The sequence below is a fragment of the Stigmatopora nigra genome, chromosome 8, assembly GCF_051989575.1.
Source record: "Stigmatopora nigra isolate UIUO_SnigA chromosome 8, RoL_Snig_1.1, whole genome shotgun sequence".
In the NCBI taxonomy this organism is placed as follows: domain Eukaryota; kingdom Metazoa; phylum Chordata; class Actinopteri; order Syngnathiformes; family Syngnathidae; genus Stigmatopora; species Stigmatopora nigra.
Genome location: NC_135515.1, coordinates 940,090 through 960,024, shown reverse-complemented (window position 1 = coordinate 960,024; position 19,935 = coordinate 940,090). Strand labels below are relative to the sequence as shown.

Sequence of the window (19,935 nt, the reverse complement as noted above, 5' to 3'; positions counted from 1 at the left end):
GGCTTGGATAAATCGGCCTCCGATGGGGATCGATACGTCGTCCCCCTCCGGGTGCCGAAACATCAATCGTGACAGTGAAAATACTGGGAATCATGGATTTCTACATCAACTTTAAACGACGTGTGCATGCTGGAGGCTTACAATCACTATCGATTTTTAGTTTTAGATCTTCTTTGGACAGTTTAGGAAGATTAGTAACAAATAAAATCCCTAAAAATTGTGTTCAAGGTTAAATGGCGAAAGTAAAATAAACATTGTGGAAGACATTTTTTTTTAGATTCAACTTGATAACTTTATTTGTCACATTCGGGGAATTTCATTGTCACAATGAGAATACAGACACAGAAAAAGACATTTTAGACATAAATTAATAGGTTATAAATAAATAAATATATAAATAAATACATAAATTACATTTTTAAGTGTAAATGATGTGTTGCTAGCTCTGAAACGTCAAGTCACCCATTGGATAGCGTTCTTATTTAAACCATAAGGGACAAGTTTAGTCGTTTCACGCGGCGTCGCCGCAGTGATGGCAACATTTAAACGTGCTGCTTTCTGATTTCTCCTCCTTTACAGTTACGCTTAGATTGTAGGTCTGCTGCCTCCTAATTGGCTTCCCTGTAGAATGCCAGAAGGGAATTGTCCCAACACACACACGGACAGAAAGACACTGTGATCCATAACAAAGATTTAATTGGTGGCCAATGGCGCTGGAGTACGGCTTCAAGATGTTTGGGGTCTCGAGCTAGCTCAAAGACACACGCTAATGAAGTCATGGAGAGCAAGGGATAGTACGAGAGAGATGTTGCTCCTTATCACCAATTAGCCTTGCAACCTGCCCAATCATACATTTATTATATATTAAATACACACACATGGTATGCAGACCCGGACACTTTATTAGGTACACCTAGTACAGTGGGACCTCTACTTACAAAATGAGTTTGGTTTGTAACTTGGATTTTTTTTTTCATTTACATTGAAAAGCTTAAATACAGTAATCCCTCGACTATCATAGGTTCACGACATTGTGTTTTTTTCTGGGGGAATTTTTTAAAAAATTAAATTTTAATATTTTTTTTTGTAAATTATTATTTTTGTTCATTAAATTATTTTTGTAAATTCATAAATATGTGAAAATCCATGCTGAAATTCATAATCGGAACCTACTCCCCAGTCCTCCGCTTGCTACTAGAACTAGAATATGAAAATATCTATATATATATTATCATTATTTTTTAAATAGGGGTCACCCTACTTTGCATTTTTTCATTTATCACAACCATATCTGGTCTACATTATCCACGATAATCGAGGGATTACTGTACACAAATTCCAAGTATGCAGCACTAGCCACTTTATTAGGTACACCTATTACAGCAATACATCTACTTACAAAACTATTTCCTTCTAGATATGTTCGTAACTTGAATCATTTATATTGAAAAGCTTTAATTTGTTGCAACCATTTCAAATAATAACCTAAAACCCTTTTACAAATCACCCAGCACACATCATATTCCCTTTAATTCGATTCCCAACATGATTTTGACCTGGCAACAAAAACATGGGCGTATCCTCGGGAATTGCAAGCCGCCTTCCACAACAAATCAATTTGTCAATAAGCCAATGGCCATCTGGTGATGTCAGCCATCTACGTTCCTCCAGATGCATCTTCTTTATCACTTCTCCATGTTTACGTTCTCTTCTTTCCTTCGAATTTCTCTAGGGTCTTTCCTTCTCTGATACTTGCTCCCGTGTGAACCCCCCCAATCAGGTTATCTCATTTAAATACAAATGAGTGTAGAGTCACGTGTATCCAGCTCGGTGGCCACGGCAAAAAAAACACACCCACAGCTTGTACAGCTTGGGCAAAATAATGAGGGCAGAGGGAGAAACAAGGACCATTGTAATTACTGAGGGCGGCTGGCGAGAGATAAATGTTCAACACACAAATGTGCACACACACTAAATAAAGTTTACAGAGCCACCATTGGGAGGTGGGGGTGACGGATTGACACAGGCGGAAATGAAAGCGCAATTCTGTCATTTAGCAAGTGGCTTTCTAATACAATCTGTTTATACTGGTTGATATCACACTCAAATCTGTTTGTTTTTGATCCAGATTAAATCATGTTACTGGATGAGACGGGTGTGAAAGTGGCACCCCGGGGGCCAAATTTGGTCCGCCGCATTGTTTTGTGCGGCCCGGGAAAGTCAATCATGACTTTTTGTTTTAGGATCAAATTCAAATGAAGAGTATAGATGGATAACATTCAAAATTACATTATAAATGTATTTGTCTGTTTTTTAATTGTATTTTTGCATTTTGTGGACATCCAAACTAAATTGCAACCCCTAACCACTTCTTAAACTCCCATTTTAAATTGTCATAACAACACTTTGAGGTCAAACAACATTCAAAATGACATTCAGAATTTATTTGTCTGTTTCTTGTTGTATCCATAAATCTCATTATACTTGTATAGTGACAATCAAACGCATACAATTCGATTATTAAATATTATTTGCTTAAGGCATCCATGTTGTAATAACATCGGCTTGGAAAACAAGCTCCCACGCCTTATTGTCACTTTGACTGAAAATGGCAACAAGCTTACACCTTCAATTACTTTGCGGGCAATAAGTGCACGGATCAATAATCTTTTACATCCAGCGTGTACAGATAACGCTCAGTACACGTGTAGCCAGCCATCACTAAGAGCACCAATGACTGTTTATTTATTAAACATCTTTTTCCCCTTCTCATTTAAAATTGCCTCCATAGAAAAGGGCATTTATTCACAACTCAGTGAAGCATTACCTATAACCGTCTTGTAAATAGAGCTATGGAGTGATCTTCCTGTCAATCAAAAGTGACACGCCCCTCTTTGGTAAACATTCAAGACAAATTCCTCTGATTGGGTCACGTCTACGAGTCATCTCGGACCCCCAAAGGTTGTGGAAATAAATGGATGCACTTTCTCGAGGGCTTTTTCTCGGCCTAGAGTGAGGCATCTACCTTCTTGTCTCCATAAATCCATTTTATTCTCCGCTCCCAGCTCACAAAATTGATTTGCCCCAGGACGACATGTGCTTGTTCCCCGTGTATTCTGCCTAGCAACAAACTTTAACTATAGCGTAACTTCCGTCTTTGGGATAGGACGATGAAGTTATTTGCTCCTTATTTGCTAGAAAACAACAGAAGGAATTTGGCAGGGTTTTCTTTTCTCCACTTTCGAGTACAAATGGGTTTGCCCAATGAACTAGTTTCCCCTTGGCAACAAGTGGCAGTGTAAATGAATCCGTACTCTGCGCCAAATTGGCTCGGAAATAGCATATCAAGTTGGACTTTTTGTACTTTTTCTATTCATCTTTTGGCTGTTTTCATGCATACATTTACCATATAACAAATTTCTCTTTTGTCTACTTACTAATCTTCACAAAAATGCAATTGCATGTTAGGCTCTTTAACAAAACAAATGTATTTCAGCAACACTTATTTCTTTATAAATGTATTTATATATTTATTTAGGTATGTATTTATATATTACCTTATTTATTACCATCTATGTGTATGTATATATGTGCTCATATATATATGTATGTATATATATATATTTCAGCAAAATGCTTATTATTCATACATTTATTCATGCATTTATTTATTAACATACTTATTAACTATCTATTTATGTCTAAAATGTCTTTTTCTGTGTCTGTATTCTCAATCTCTTGCTACTGCGACAATGTAATTTCCCGAAAACGTTATCTAATCTCATCTAATCTAATCTAATGTCTGCTTTGCAGTGAGTAGGAATATACATTTAAATAGAATACAGATTGCCGCATTTCTGCTAGTAAAATATTGATAGGACCAACTTGGACAAAGACTAAGCACTTTTTAATTTGGTATTTTTTGAACTAGACTTGATTTTCTAAAGTCCATTTGTCAGAGAGGTTTCAGCTCGAAGCGGTGAGAGATAATTGGAGGTGAACTTTACAGTCTTCCACCTCAATGATCGTCCGATGTCGACATTTAGCCGTGAGACCTTTACGTGGGGCAGCCACGTCCCCCATAGAGGAGGAAAAGGATAAAATGGTTATGTACGGGGCTGTGAAAAAGTACTTGCCCTTTATGAGTATTCATGTTTTTCGGTCATCATAAAAGTGTGTGTGTACTAACTCATCCGATTGCAGGCGGTAAAAGTTCAATGCAGCTGATTGATCGTATTTTGTGGCCACACAACAATGTTTACAATCTAAAATAACGGCGGTAGAAATGCTAATGTGTGGCCAGGCGAAAATATTTGCTTCAATGATGATCACCAACATAAATATGAGACAAAATTTAGGGTTAAAAGTTCCTCTAAGACTCATTTGGAGATCTTTTACGACCGTCAACTAGTGTGCTACGCTAAAGAATGATTAAAACGGAGTTACCTTGAACGCATCATTGAAATTGCTAGCTCAGTGGATCTACCCTTTAGCTAACTAGCACATATTTCAGTCATATTTTAGTCAAACAACACACTATGTTTTCTGTTATCCATCTGTCCCACTAAACACTTTTTTATCCAACTACATCTTCTTTAAAAAATAATAAATTAAACCACAACAATGGATACATTTAAAAGAATTCAACCTTTAGCGACCCTCACATTTAGCATTATCTGTGTTTATCCAGCTAGGTAAACAGTGGAAATGAGGCAAAAAAGAATACCTATGTGTATTTTTATTGTAGCTTATGAATGATAAGAATGCCAGAATACTCCCTAGGCATGTGTAAAATATATTTATCAATGTTTATGTTTGGGAGTGAGTCTTTGTCTCCAAGGACACAAGTGGTGAAATTGCTCTTTTAAGGTCAAGACCTCAATTAGAAGCTCCAATGTGTTTATGTGTGCAAAGATAAGCAAGTACACAACCCATTATGTACATTATTTATGTTTTTTATAGTCAGACTTGGCTATCTAAGTTTCACCATGATGTTGGGTCATGTTTATCCTCCTAAAAAATCAGCGAGGAGGAATAAAAAGGATTTTATTTTGCCTTTCGCAATAGTCATCCAATTTGAACTGGGACGCCTAGTAATAAATAATCGTGATTTATCGCCATTCACGGCGATAGATTTCCGATACGTTCATTTGCTGCCGGCCCTCTCGCTTCAAATGGATCGAATGAGCCAACGAGTTCATGATTTACTAATTAATTATATCTTCTTGAGTGTTCAAAAAACGGTTCTTATATTAATGAGTCCGGATGTAATGAGCTGGTGGCACAGTGGAGTAGTGGTTAGCACAACCGCCTCGCTGTTCTGAGATTGAGTTGTTTGTCAATGCAATGACTTGATTTTTCTTTAAAAATAGTTATTTTAAAAAGGCTTTTTGGAGACTCTTGCAGCAGCAATTTGGTGTCTACAGACCAAACATTTAGCTGATCACACGTTGTGTAAAATTGTACAGTGGATTCAAACAGAAAGCTGAAAGGTGTTTATTAATTCATGTCTTGTTCTGCTTTCCTGCAGCTGACTGCTGATTAGAAAAAAGGGACTTCTATGAAGAGGCAGAATAGAAGAGGGAGCACCACAGACTAGTGGTAAGAAACACTTCTTTCATAGCCTTTAAAGCCGATATTTTCTTTATTTTGTTGTTGCTATATTGCCATGGAAAAAGTATTACTTGCATTATTTTTTGGGTGAAAAAAATGCTAATCTGATAATAGTCATTGTAATCCATAAGGTTTCATTATGTTGGTCTGTCTATCACCAATAAAATAATTAATAAATCAATACATTTAAAAAATTATATATATTTTTTGGTATTTTTAAAATATTTTTTATTTATAAACAAAATAAATACATAAAATAATATATATTTTTAATGTATTTTTAAATATTTTTTATTTATAAAATAATTTAAATATATCAAATAATATCTATATATATTTTTTAATATATCTTTTTATTTTTTATTGATCTATTTATCCATCTATTTATTAATCAATATTTTTTGTAACATGGCGACCCAGTGGTTAAGTGGTTAGCGCGTCGGCCTTACAGTTCTGGGGTACTGGGTTTAAATCCAGGTTGATTTGTATGTTCTCCCTAGCCATGTGTGGGTTTTCTCTGGGTACTCCGCTTTCCTCCCACATTCTAAAAGTTGCCCTTAGCTATGATTGGCTGTTTGTCTCATCATGCCCTCTGATTGGCTGGCCACCGATTCAGGGTGTCCCCCTGCTTCTTCCTCCGAATTCAGCTAGTATAGGCTCCAGCACCCCCACTGCCACCCTAGTGAGGATAAAGCAGTTTAGAAAATGAATGGATGAATATTTAGTAGCATTGTGTTATTGTTTTTGTTATGAACAAATGCATTCAAAATGAATTTGCTTGAATGGAAAGCGAGATTCTTTTTTGGGGGGCGGGTAAAGTTTTGTTGTGACCCACTTAGCAACTGTCAATCAATTCCTCCACAAAGGGAGCATTCACACTGCTGCCCAAACACATTAACAGCCTGAGAGGATACGCCGTCCAACAGGGACGCCAGAGACGCTTGTGAGTCAACCATCCGGAGAGCCAGTGATGGCTTGACCGAACGGCCCGCAGTGCATTGTGGGTGATGTAACAATAATGCCTCATTATGGGCTCAGCCAAGTTATGATGAATGAGCATTGTACAACAAACATGGATGTCAATGGGACTATTGTTGCACTCATTTGTGAAACAAGTTTTTTATCTCGCTATCAGATGACATGAAAAAAGAGCTAATATGTAGTAACATCAACTGTGAAATAATTTCATTTTTTTTGTAGTTGGCAAAATGATTAGCAAAAAAACAAACTATTTTGATAAAAACCATTGAATATATCTTGAATGTTGACTAGCAAAATGACATTTCATTAAAAAAAAAGTCCTCCATGCTAGTTGAAAGCGGCCATCTTGGAACATATCTTTAAACGCCATTGCTATATTTTACCACCCTTTAGTGGCTTATTTAGCATGATGAGAAACAAAACTTTACAAGACTCCAAGGAAGAAACCATGATTATTTTTTGCACTTTTATTCCAGTATCATTTAATTGGAATTCCAAAGTGATAAAAAAGCATATGCAAGATATACAACACATTTTTTACAGTTAATGTTGCAGAATAAGAACATGTTTTTCTGCTATTTTTTAATAATTCAGAAGGAAAATATACTTTATTTCTTGTTCATGCTGTGATATACATACGTTATTTCATTTTTTAAGACCTTGTGAATGTGCCCTTGACGAATGGAGCTTTGCTCTCGTATTTTTTTTGCTTTCTCGAACCCCCCTCCTCATCTCTCACGGTGGATCGATTGCCCCCTGAAGAACCCTGCCCCTGTCGGCATGGCAACAGACTTTGGGCTCCACTCTGTCAACACCTTCATAGTTTTTGTCATTCAAATGTGCTTTTTAGACGTGCTTTCTTTCACGGCCAGTCTATTTTAGACCGAGATGGACTTTAATGTTCTCTCCTCGGTTATTCACTTTGTTAGGCTTATAAGACGGAAATTACCTTTTGGACAGGACATGATTTGTGATTGGCCGCTCGAAAAGGCACAACCGACTGGGCCAGATAAAAAAACGTTTGCTATAAAGTTCTATTAAGGCCATGTTCTTTCTCTATTTTCTGTGGCTAGCAAATGCCGTTGGACAGGATTGGATAAAATGGGGTTAGTTCATTTCAATGGTGAAATATGAGTTCCAGGAAGTATACAGTAAAAAATATTTGTATTTATTGCTTTCATTTTGTCTGATTTGACATTTTTCAAGGCTATGTGGATGATTGATTAGTGAATCGGCCTCATAGTTCTGGTTTCCAGGAAGTATACAGTAAAAAATATTTGTATTTATTGTATTTATTGCTTTAATTTTGTCTCATTTGACATTTTTCAAGGCTAGGCAGATGAGTGATTAGCACCTTGGTCTCACAGTTCTAGAGTCCTGGGTTCAAATCCAGCTAGGCCGACCTTGTGTGGAGTTTGCATGTTCTTTTCAGGTCTGTGTGGGTTTTTTCTGGGTACTCTAGTTTACTTTCACGTTCCAAAAACATGGATTCTAGGCTGGTTGGATAATGTAAATCGCTCCTAGCTATGATTGGTTGTTTGTCTGGTCGTGCACTGCGATTGGCTCGGCACCCCCCGCGACCCTAGTGAGGATAAAGTGATTCAGAAAATGAATGAATAACATCTCTCCCATTCTGAAAATTTCGCCACTTGCCACATTTGGGAGATCATTGGCCATATTTCAAAATGTTCTGCTTTATTTTGGACAAATTCAGTCATTTTTCTCTTTAAAAGACTTTGCTACTTGTCAAAAAGATGAATGGAACTCATTTAATGGGTGTCGACACACTCTATATGATTTAAAACCAGCCTTTACAAAAACAATTTTGTTTGTTTTTTCACTCTTGTCGTTAAATGAAGCCAACAAGCCGCCATTTTGTAATGTGTTGTTTTTGTTATTGTCTTAAAGGGGAAGCGTCTTTGCCCACAACCATCCCTCCCTTGGCGTCATGTCTCTCCTGACCTCACCCGTCTCCCTCCTCCTCCTCGCCCTGGTCTTCCTGTCCTGGGCGCCGTCCACCTGCCGATCGGAATCTGATCGCGACGGCGGGGTCTCGCCCTCCCTGCCGCCGTCGCAAAGACCCTACGGGAACGGCAGCTCGCCGGCCCTGGGCAAATGCGACGTGGTGACGGTTTGCAAACCGGGGATTCTGCTGCCCGTCTGGGAACCCAAAGGTCCCGCCCTCGGGGAGCAGATCGCCCGGGCGCTGGTCTACTTTGTGTCGCTCATGTACATGTTCCTGGGCGTGTCCATCATCGCCGACCGTTTTATGGCGTCCATCGAGGTGATCACATCGCAGGTGAGCTCATTTGTTTACAACAACAAATTGTGTGTCAAAGTGGCGGGTCGGGGGCCAAATCTGGCCCGGCCCCATCATTTTGTGCGGCCCAGGAAAGTCAATCATGAGTTTCCGTTTTGGGATCAAAATCAAATAAATAGTATAGATGTATATTGCATTTTCTGATTTTTCCCCTTTTTAAATCAATAATTTTCATTTTTTCAATCAATTTTTCTGTGTTTTTAGTTCAAAAATAATTTTGTAAAATCTAAAAATATATTTTAAAAAAGCTAAAATACACATTGTTTTAGATCTATAAAAAACTGAATATTCAGGGCTTTTATTCCAGTTCTTTTAATCCATATATTAAAAAAAAAATCTAAATATTATATGTTTGATGGAGTAAAATGCAATTTTCTTGGATTTCTTTAATTTTTTTGAGCCTTTTGGGAATCATACTACATAGATTCCCCTTCTAGTGAATTGATTTGTTCCCAAATTAAATCAAGTCTGCTAGTTAAATGCTCAGCAGTTGATTTTAAAAGCCTATAAAATGTTAACTAAAACTCCGATCAACTGCCTAAATGAATGTTATTTTATTTCTTAAAAGATGAATGGGATCTTGTACACAATAAGAGTACATTTGTGACCAATTGTTTGGGATTTGGTTGTCACCGTACCATTTGGAAAATATACTTTGGAATTGAGCCACGTACTGCCACGCTGCAATTCATTAAAAAGCCCCACTTAGCTTGCTAACTTCATTCATGATTTATTATTTATTTGTTCCGGGCGTAAGGTCCAATGAGGAATCAAATCATTTAGAGGAGGTTTATTTTCCAAAATGCAATAACAGCCAATGGTGGAGAAATACTTTATATTCATACGGAAAATTATGTTGCACTAAAAGTGCAATTTAATCTTATTTTCTTTTCCAGTCATTGGATTTTTTTACGTTATGCCGGTACTTTGGCATCATACTAATTTACTGGTGGTCCAAATAAAAGGCTGTTTATATCTTCTAGCCTCGTATAGTTATGTTTTACTATTTTTTTTTAATGTTCCGGAGTATTACTTGTATAATAGAAACAGTCCCATAATGCTAATCAATGTGTTTGTCCCATAGGAGAAGGAAGTGACCATCACCATGCCAAATGGGGAAACGTCAGTGGCGACGGTTCGAATCTGGAATGAAACGGTGTCCAATTTGACGCTCATGGCGCTTGGCTCCAGCGCCCCGGAGATACTGCTGTCGGTCATTGAGGTACGACGGACACAAAAGTGGGACTGCCACTATTATTCATTTCATTTTCCACCATTTATACGTGTTTTTTTGTTCTGCAGGTTTGCGGTCACGAATTCAACGCGGGCGAGTTGGGACCGGGCACCATCGTGGGCAGCGCCGCCTTCAACATGTTTGTCATCCTGGGCATCTGCGTGTGGGTCATCCCCCAGGGCCAGGTGCGCAAAATCAAACACCTGCGGGTCTTCTTCATCACCGCCTTCTGGAGCATCTTTGCCTACATTTGGCTCTACCTCATCCTCTCCGTCATGTCCCCCGGCGAGGTGGAGGTTAGTTGCTCTCCGTTCTCGGGCGCTATATACACATATATATATATACTTATATATACATAAATATACATAAATATACATATATATACACATATATACACATATATACACATATATACACATATATACACATATATACATATATGTCTACATATATACACACATATATACACATATACACATATTGACACATGTATACATATATACATATATATATATATACATATATATATATATATATATATATATATATATATATATATATATATATATATATATATATATATATATATATATACACATATACACACATATACACATATATATACATATATACACATATACACATATATATACATATATACACATATATATATATATATATTCACTTATATACACATATATACATACATATACATATATATTCACATGTATACACATATATACATACATATACATACATAAACATACATGTACATACATGTACATACATATACATACATAAACATACATGTACATACATGTACATACATATACATACATATAGTACATATATGTATATATACATACATATAGTACATATATGTATATATACATATATACATACATAAATCTGATTATACAGTCGTACCTGTACTTACTTCTAAAAAAATGCTATGTAGTGAAGCTGCAATAATGGAGGGATTACTGTATAGTCCTAAATTAACAGGACCTTTAATTTTCACTATTATCTCAGGTGTGGGAGGCCTTGGTGACCCTCCTCTACTTCCCCGTATGCGTCCTCCTGGCGTGGATCGCCGACCGCCGCCTGCTTTTCTACAAGTACATGGGCAAGCGCTACCGCGCCGACAAACGCCACGGCATCGTGGTGGAGATGGAGGGCGACCTCACGCCCAACAAGGGAGGCATGGAGATGATTGCCGACGGTAAACTGCCGCCACGCGGGGGGACGGTCGTCCCGGCCGAGAACTGCGGCGGAGACGGCGCGGCGCTGAAAAACCTGGGTGACGGGACGGCCGGCTCCGCCGGGCCTCTTGCCAACCTGCCCAACTCCAATAGCGCCATGGTCAACCTGGAGACCAGTCGGGAATTGGACGAGAGCCGCAAAGAGGTACGACACTCTGATTTTGAATACAACATGTGAGAGGACATTTTTTAAAGTTTTGCTCTCCCCCTCCCTTAAGGTCATTCGGATACTGAAGGAGTTAAAGCAAAAGTACCCGGACAAAGAATTGGACCAACTGATGGAACTGGCCAACTATTACGCCTTGTTGCACCAGCAGAAAAGCCGAGCCTTCTACCGCATACAGGTAGGTCACCCGGAAATAATCGGGGTCCTCATTTGATACCCGCATGCGTTCCATCCAGGCCACTCGCATGATGATCGGAGCCGGTAACGTCCTGAAGAAACACGCCGCCGACCACGCCCGCCGCGTCCTGGTCCCCGACGAGGAGGCGCCGGAGGAGGACGACCTGGCCGAGTGCAGCCACATCTCCTTCCAAAGCGCCCACAGCCAATGCATGGAAAACTGCGGCGTACTCACGCTGGCCGTGGCGTGCCGAGGTAGGAGAAAAAATAAAAAAAAATAGGCCTGAAATTGTCCTCATCCTTATTCAAAGATTAGCTTTAAATTGGCCTATTCCCAACAAAAAAACACTTTTTTTATTTGCCCAGACAAGACAAATTTATGTACATCAACTTATCATTCTCGCATTCCTTTTTAGTAGATTGAACTAATGCACCAACACGCAGCTCTCGAGCCGCATTCGGCTCCCAGCCAAAATGAATATGGCTCTTTGCCTGGTTTCTTGTTACTATTATTTTTATTATCTCTTAAAACACTTTTTAATGATATATGGTCCATAGCCAGCAATGATTTGCCTTTCTTTGAGTGCTAACTAAATGACATTTCCACTTGTTACCTGTAGGGGGCTTAGAAGAGAACACCTTCTACGTGGACTACAGGACCGAAGACGGCTCGGCCAACGCCGGCTCCGATTACGAGTACGGCGAAGGGACGTTGGTCTTCAAACCGGGAGACACCTGCAAGGAGATTAAGGTAAATAAAAAAATGGCCGACCAAGTGGGGGTGTGGCCTTCTCCGACCGCTCCCATCCCCAGGTGGGCATCATCGACGACGACATCTTCGAAGAGGACGAGCACTTCTTCGTGCGTCTGCTCAACCTGCGGGTGGGCGACGCCGAGGGCATGTTTGAGAGCGACGAGGCGGGCGCCGCCCCCAAAGCCCGATTGGTGGAGCCCCTGGTGGCCACCGTCACCATCCTGGACGACGACCACGCCGGCATCTTCACCTTCGGCGAGCGCATGGTGCGCGTTAGCGAGAGCGTGGGCACCATGGAGGTGACGGTGGTGCGAAACTCTGGCGCCCGGGGCACCGTCATTTTACCCTACCACACCGAATCGGGTAGCGCCAAAGCAGGGGAGGACTACGAGATTGCGCAAGGGGAGCTGGAGTTCACTAATGACCAGACCACGTGAGTTCAATTTGGGAGAATTTCCTTAATCCGGGTGTTAATGTTCTTAATGTGGGTTTGCAGTCAGACGCTCCAGGTGAGGATTATCGACGATGAAGAATATGAGAAGCATGAAAATTTCTTTATCGTCTTGGAGGAGCCGCGCTGGTTAAAAAGAGGCATTTCAGGTAACTGTTACAAAGTGGGATGGCAAGATGGCGTTCTATTGGCTTGGGGTGTTCAAACTTTGGTCTGTGGGCCATTTTGAGAAAAATACAAGGTTGCAAGGGCCACATTTTCATTTGCATAACCACTCATTGAGAATAAATGTTCTCTGCTTCCACTTTGTCTTGATTACAGCTCTGCTCCTCAGCCAAGGTAAGAAAACTTCTTATTTTATTATCACACTTTCTAGAGTAGTATTGCCTTGTAGTAGTATGACCATATTGATCCGAAGATAAGACGATTCTTTTTTTTCGTTGAAATAAGACTGGAAAAAGTGTCTGCCTAGATATTGTACCTATTCACATTATTAGATGGCTTTAGTCAACATACATAAGTAGTCAACATCAATAAGTAGTCAACATAAATAAGTAGTCAACGTGAATAAGTGGTCAAATAAATAAGTAGTGAGGTACAAAAAATGACTAAAATGCACTTTAGTTTACATATTTAAATGTTCAGATATTAAGATATGCTTTTATCTTTTAAAATATATTGTTATAATCATTTGTTTGAGATGTAATGTCATTAGTTTGTGTATAAAAATTGAATTTGGTGTTCAAACTTCAGTCTTGAAAAAGAGGGGTCGTCTTATATTCGAGCCACTATGGTACGATTGTTAAAAAATGAGGGTTTTTATAATGAAGAAATTTGCAAAAACATGATGAGTCGCCGTGCCGTGACATCATGGCTTAACATCACAAGCATGCATCATGCGGAGGGGAAAAAAAGCAGCCCGCCGGTGACATCCCGCTGCTCGGCCGGCCTTGATCGCCATACCGTTGAAGGACATCCCGCTGATTTACCCGAGATTGATTGCAATCTAAGTTGACGTATGCGTAATCTTCTCGTTTGCCCTGAACTCGGCCAATCAGAGGGCTCTGAGGGCCAATTGAGCGCCGAGGAGGAGGAGGCCCGGAGGATCGCCGAGATGGGAAAGCCCATTCTGGGGGAGCATAGCCGGCTGGAGGTGGTCATTGAGGAGTCCTACGAGTTCAAGGTGAAACATTCTTGCTCTTTTACATTACATTACAACTTTATAAATTACCTTGGTTGCAGTAGCAAACAAGCACAGACACAGAAGACATTGTAGACCCAACTAAAAAATAATGGAGCCACATAATACAGGAAAACCAGTAGTTTAGAAGCCAAATATGGCCTCGGGAGCCACACCTTCCCTACTATCCCTATTATATGATGAAAATAAATACATATTTTGTGATCTGAAGCACTGAAAGTGAAAGGTTTTGTGGCTTTTCTTTGGGTAGAGCACAGTGGACAAGCTCATCAAGAAGACCAACTTGGCGCTGGTCATCGGTACACATTCCTGGAGGGAACAGTTTGTCGAAGCTGTCACCGTCAGTGCAGGTTTGTGTTTTTTTCTTATATGCAAATGAGGGACTGGAATTATCCCCTGCCCCAAAATGGCCGCTTGACGTTGATAGCTCGTCTCCGTTTTTTAGGGGACGATGACGAGGAAGAGCGCCTGCCCTCCTGCTACGACTATGTGATGCACTTCCTGACCGTCTTCTGGAAGGTTCTGTTCGCCTGTGTGCCGCCCACCGAGTACTGGAACGGCTGGGCCTGCTTCATGGTCTCCATCAGCGTCATCGGCCTCCTGACCGCCGTCATCGGGGATCTGGCCTCGCACTTTGGCTGCACGGTGGGACTGCGGGACTCGGTGACCGCCGTCGTCTTTGTGGCCCTGGGGACTTCCATTCCTGGTTCGTCAAATTCTTTCAATACGCACAACTTTATGTACACGGACGCGGTATGTTAACAGACGTGCTACACTAATACCTTGACATACGAGTGTCCAAATTGATGTGACATTTGAGGTACGAGGACATAAAACCTCCAATCTAAATTGTAATATTTAAATGTTGATTTTAAATCGTTATTTTTCCTCAATCTAAATCTGAAATGTAAATCCTCAATTTAAACCGTCAATATTATTTTTGATTCTAAATCACAAATGTAAATCCTCAATCTAAATCAGAAATCTAAATCCTCAATCTAAATCGTACAATTTAATGTTAAATATAAATAAAAATAATCAAAATTTTGACATAGGAGCTCAGTCCCAGATCGCATTAAGCTCATATCTCAAGATATCACTGTATTCCGCTTTATTCATTCATCTTCTGTACCGCCTTACCTCACATGGGTGGCGGGGTGCTGGAGCTTATACTAAAAATCGATTTGTGATACGAGTAAATTGACATACGAGCTCAGTTCCACAACATATGAAGCTCTTATCTCAAGGTTTTACTGTAATCCGCTTTATTCATTCATCTTCTATGCTGGAGCCCATAGGTAAATGCTTATTTTGTTTTCCCCGCAGACACGTTCGCCAGCAAAGTGGCCGCCGTCCAGGACCAGCACGCCGACGCCTCGGTGGGCAACGTGACGGGCAGCAACGCCGTCAACGTCTTTTTGGGAATCGGCGTGGCCTGGTCGGTGGCTGCCATCTACTGGAAGCTCAAGGGCAAACAGTTTCTGGTCAAGCCAGGTTCGCTGGCCTTCTCCGTGACGCTCTTCACCATCTTTGCGTTCATCTGCATGGCCGTGCTGCTCTTCCGACGCCGGCCCTCCATCGGCGGCGAGCTGGGGGGGTCTCGAACGTCCCGGATCGTCACCAGCCTGCTCTTCCTGGGGTTGTGGTTCCTTTACATTCTTTTCTCCAGCCTGGAGGCCTACTGCCACATACCGGGCTTCTAAGCAACAGATGGATGGAGTACGCGCTAACTTGCTAGCCAGTTCTAGAGCGAAAAGGTTCTCCAAAAAAAGGTTTGAGGTCCGGGGAACCCGTCCCGTCAATCATTCTTTTTCAAATAACGCCTGAAAGCAACGTAATGGCCAAGTAGGAGTTACCGCTACATGTAGTATTTTAGTGGACCCAAAAAAAACATTATTTTACTTTATTTTCCAGTTAAAGATCTACAATACATGTTAAGATAGTGTTCTAGTTTCACAAGGCATATTTTAACCAGTGAATTTTAAAACAGAAACTTAATTCTCATAATATTTATTGATCTGCCCCACCCCTAAAAATGTTTGAGAAGGAACAATTATTATTATTTTGGAGACATTTGTTAACCAATCGCTAAAAAAATTCATTTAGTTTTTCTTTTGCGCAAATTTCAAGACCAGACTAGGCAAATTTTGTCTTTTAATACAAATTTGGACAAACTGACAAATACTGTGTGATTATAAAACTTAAAAATGCTGAGTCACTATCAAATCTGGATTGGACCCTAAACTAGGGTTCGTGAACTCTGGGTCAAAGGTCAAGAGGGCTCTTTGATACGCACAAACACACTACAATACACAAATATGACATTTATGCATGTATAACGTGTCCACAGGCATATCAGAGAGCAAAAGGACGTGATTGGACGGCAGCGAATGTAACCCGGATGCGGCAAAAACTGGTATGGACTACAACAACAACAACAAAAATCCATAGCGGAGTGGAATGTTTACATTAAGTTAAGTGTTTACGCAACGAAAAGATGGATCGGAAGGAAAGGCATTTGTAAATAGAGCTGATGCATAAATCAATCCTGAGCGACATTTACAATATCCCATAATAGCCATATGCATTATCAAACTAAGATGGGGATTTATTTTTAAATTTTATTTTATTTTATTTTTTTAGGTGCGGAAATGTCAGCTCATGAGTGAAAAAAAGAATGATACTGTGAAAAAAACTTTTATTTTGTGTGTTTACAGTTGTTTCACCTGAGGTTTCTAGACCAGTGTTTCTCAAAGTGTGGTCAGTGGGCCAATGGTGGTCCCCCAAAATTATTGTGAGTGGTTCACTTCATCGGTAAGTCAGTGCATTGTTTTTTCCAACGTTATTAAGTCAAGAAAGACTATTTAACTTGCGGATATTGTCAGAAATGCTACAAAATGAGAATATACGATAATAATAATAATGCTAATTTTATAATGTGAAGTCAAGGGCTTTTATTCTGTATCAGAAGTCCCTTTTTAGGTCAATTATAATTAATTGTGCGCTTTTAAAAGAGTGTGCAGTACATTAAAAATGATAAAAGTTCAAACTGTTGATGGTTCACTGTTAGCAAGCATTGCTTGTTGGGGTTTATTTGACATAAAAAAATGGTCTATTTCCTTATAGACTTGGAGAAACACTGATCTCGATTGAACTACTCTACCATGTTTTTGTTAGGTTAGGCATGGGTGCTTGATTTTCCATAAAAAACCCCGGGAATTACTTTCCTCCCACATCCCCAAAACATGCATGCTAGGGTATTTGAATGCTAAATTGCTCCTAGCTAGTCCACCTGTGATTGGCTGGCCACTGATTCAAGGAGAATCCTTGCTTCTAGCCCAAAGTCAGCTGGGCTAGGCTCCAGCACCCCCCTGTGAGGATAAAAGTTCAGTAAATAAATCCAAAAAAGTTGACTTGTCTTTAACAAGAGTCAAATTCCGATAGCCACCTTATGCTAATGCTAAGCTACTCATAGCAGGAACACTACACATAATCATACGTTAGCCTCAAATTTGAACCCATAGACACTAAATGTGGGTAACAAGCAGTTGCAACCCGCACAATGCACAGATAGCCATGCATGGGGTGATCTACCATCCAACACTGCAAGCTAGCTTTTGTGCAAAAAAAGCCACTCACGTGCCCAGACAACAATAAATGCGGCACAGTCCTCCGGACAATTGTTTACTGTAGTACTAAATAACCCGCGCGACGACCACCACGTGCATCCGTGTCGTCGTTGTCGCCAGCCACAAGTGCAATCGGTCATAGTCTATTTGTTTTTTTCCTGAATGAAGCAAACTTTGTAACCTTTCTAGAGCTAATTTTATATATTTTCCTTGCCGCTACAACAGATGTTTATTTTGTACTTTGGAACCATGAATTTGAGTGGTCGCAGTGCACGCCAAACACACTAGAATGGAGTTTACGTGACCTTGTGACCCCGTTAGCGACACTAAATTTTGATAGCAGTGTAGAGTATCATCAATGGAGTGAGATGAATATGTGACTGCTCACTGCTGTTTTGAGTTTAAGAGCATTTATTTAGAGATTTATTTATGTACAGTATATGAAGTATAATAAGCTCCGCCCACAGGTCTTCGGTTTCAAAATGTGCAATACTACAGGAAACGTCTGTGATGTGTTTGGAATCATTCACTTTCTCATACAAATATATTCAATAATACATCCAATGATTTGTTAGAAAAAATAAAAATTAAAAACATGCTATATCAAAGTAGGATATGTCATAAACAGTGCATTTTCAACAATGTACTTTATACATATCATAATATGATGTCAATCCCAACTAAAAGTCAATTGTAGCCAGTTTACGCAATGCATCATGGGATGTATTGCTTTTCCAGTGACTATGGGATGTATTTTGGAATCAATTGGGTGCCCAAATCTCTTCCCACATTGTAATATACCTCTAAAATTGTAAAGTCATTTAAGAGTGAGTGATTCCTAACACAAGCTAACTTTTATTTAGCTTCTTCGACGCCAGGTCGTCTCCGTCACTCACGTGCCAGTGTTTTTTGTCCTTTCTCATCCAACTCCCTTTTGTGGTGGAGTTATTTCAAGTGTACCTATGTAGCATGTTTACAGAAAAAAACAGTGAGAAATGCTTACAGAAAATAACAGATAGAGCTGGAAAAGGACTGTTTTGCAACATCCAGCCAATATTCCAGTTTTACAAAACCTCTGCTGTTTAGCCTATGCTGTTCTCTAGTTGATGTAATATACTGTACTCTATTTCCTCTCACCCATGTGTGTATGTGTGTGAATGTTTGTGTGTGTGTATGTATGTTGTCGCCATTTTCCACTATGTTTGCATGACAAACCAACCGTGTTTTATGTGTTCTTAGCAGCATGTGAAGGATTTCAGGTCCCTTTCGACTACCATTCACTGATGGATAAATTAAAGTAGCAAGTGACATAAACATCAATGTCTACAATGTCGTTGCCTTGGACAAACTGTTAAAATAAAAGCCTGCTGTTTTTTTCAAGGCAACTTTCCTAAGCCATGTTACAGGTCTTTATTAATGTACAAAACTGTTGTTTGTGTTGTCTTTTGTCTTGTTCCTTTGTGTCTGTGTGAACAATAATCTCTGCCTGAAACTTTTGTCGATTAAAAAGAAACTGATAATGGTTGACATTATCGTTTATTAACAGCGGTGATACATTGCTATCGCAGAATAATATTTAAGTTTTATATCAAATGTATACAAATGTTTAAAAGAACAATGCTTGTTTGCAGAACATGGCATGAGGTGTAATGTGTTACTGAAGGAAAAAATTATCTATTTAACAGAGATTGACCTTATTTGAATATATTATTTATTTTCAAGGCAGCACGTGTCTGAGTATTACTTGTCTATCATATTGATCTATTATTTTTCTATAGCTTTTATGTTAACAAAGTATTTATGCTTGTGTATATATTTATACACACGCACAAATAGTATTTCTATGTACATTATACAAATGCATGTAAACATTCATATATACATGTTTAACGCGTCATAGAGAAAACGTCACACGTATATGACGTAAGAGCACAAACTGGCTGTTAAGTGCGCTATGAACCGTGGGGACGGCCATATTGTGTCAGTGCCAATCAAAACACGACCGTTTTAAAATGTTTTTCTGAGTTAATAGTTATTTTACTGGAGAAAATCACATCCAAAATTCACTGCAATTATGCAGACCAGTAGTTTACTGTTGTATATGACTGCCAAATTTTGACTTATTTAGTTTTATATTTTCATAGTAG

The 19,935-nt window shown here is 39.4% G+C and overlaps 1 protein-coding gene across 1 annotated transcript in view; it reads left to right on the top strand.

The window, feature by feature from the left end:
- Positions 1 to 19,513, top strand: part of LOC144200439 (sodium/calcium exchanger 2-like) — a 29,170-nt gene extending 9,657 nt beyond the window's left edge. Inside the window, exons 2-16 of the mRNA XM_077722600.1 lie at positions 5,531 to 5,601; positions 8,503 to 8,893; positions 9,999 to 10,136; positions 10,217 to 10,444; positions 11,181 to 11,555; positions 11,629 to 11,754; positions 11,813 to 12,008; positions 12,374 to 12,504; positions 12,567 to 12,940; positions 13,004 to 13,107; positions 13,280 to 13,297; positions 14,017 to 14,141; positions 14,410 to 14,509; positions 14,605 to 14,865; positions 15,486 to 19,513. Of these exons, the coding sequence (XP_077578726.1) occupies positions 8,543 to 8,893; positions 9,999 to 10,136; positions 10,217 to 10,444; positions 11,181 to 11,555; positions 11,629 to 11,754; positions 11,813 to 12,008; positions 12,374 to 12,504; positions 12,567 to 12,940; positions 13,004 to 13,107; positions 13,280 to 13,297; positions 14,017 to 14,141; positions 14,410 to 14,509; positions 14,605 to 14,865; positions 15,486 to 15,862 (2,904 nt within the window). The 5' untranslated portion in view covers positions 5,531 to 5,601; positions 8,503 to 8,542 and the 3' untranslated portion in view covers positions 15,863 to 19,513. The remainder of the gene's footprint in view (positions 1 to 5,530; positions 5,602 to 8,502; positions 8,894 to 9,998; positions 10,137 to 10,216; positions 10,445 to 11,180; positions 11,556 to 11,628; positions 11,755 to 11,812; positions 12,009 to 12,373; positions 12,505 to 12,566; positions 12,941 to 13,003; positions 13,108 to 13,279; positions 13,298 to 14,016; positions 14,142 to 14,409; positions 14,510 to 14,604; positions 14,866 to 15,485) is intronic.
- Positions 19,514 to 19,935: the final 422 nt, after the last annotated feature.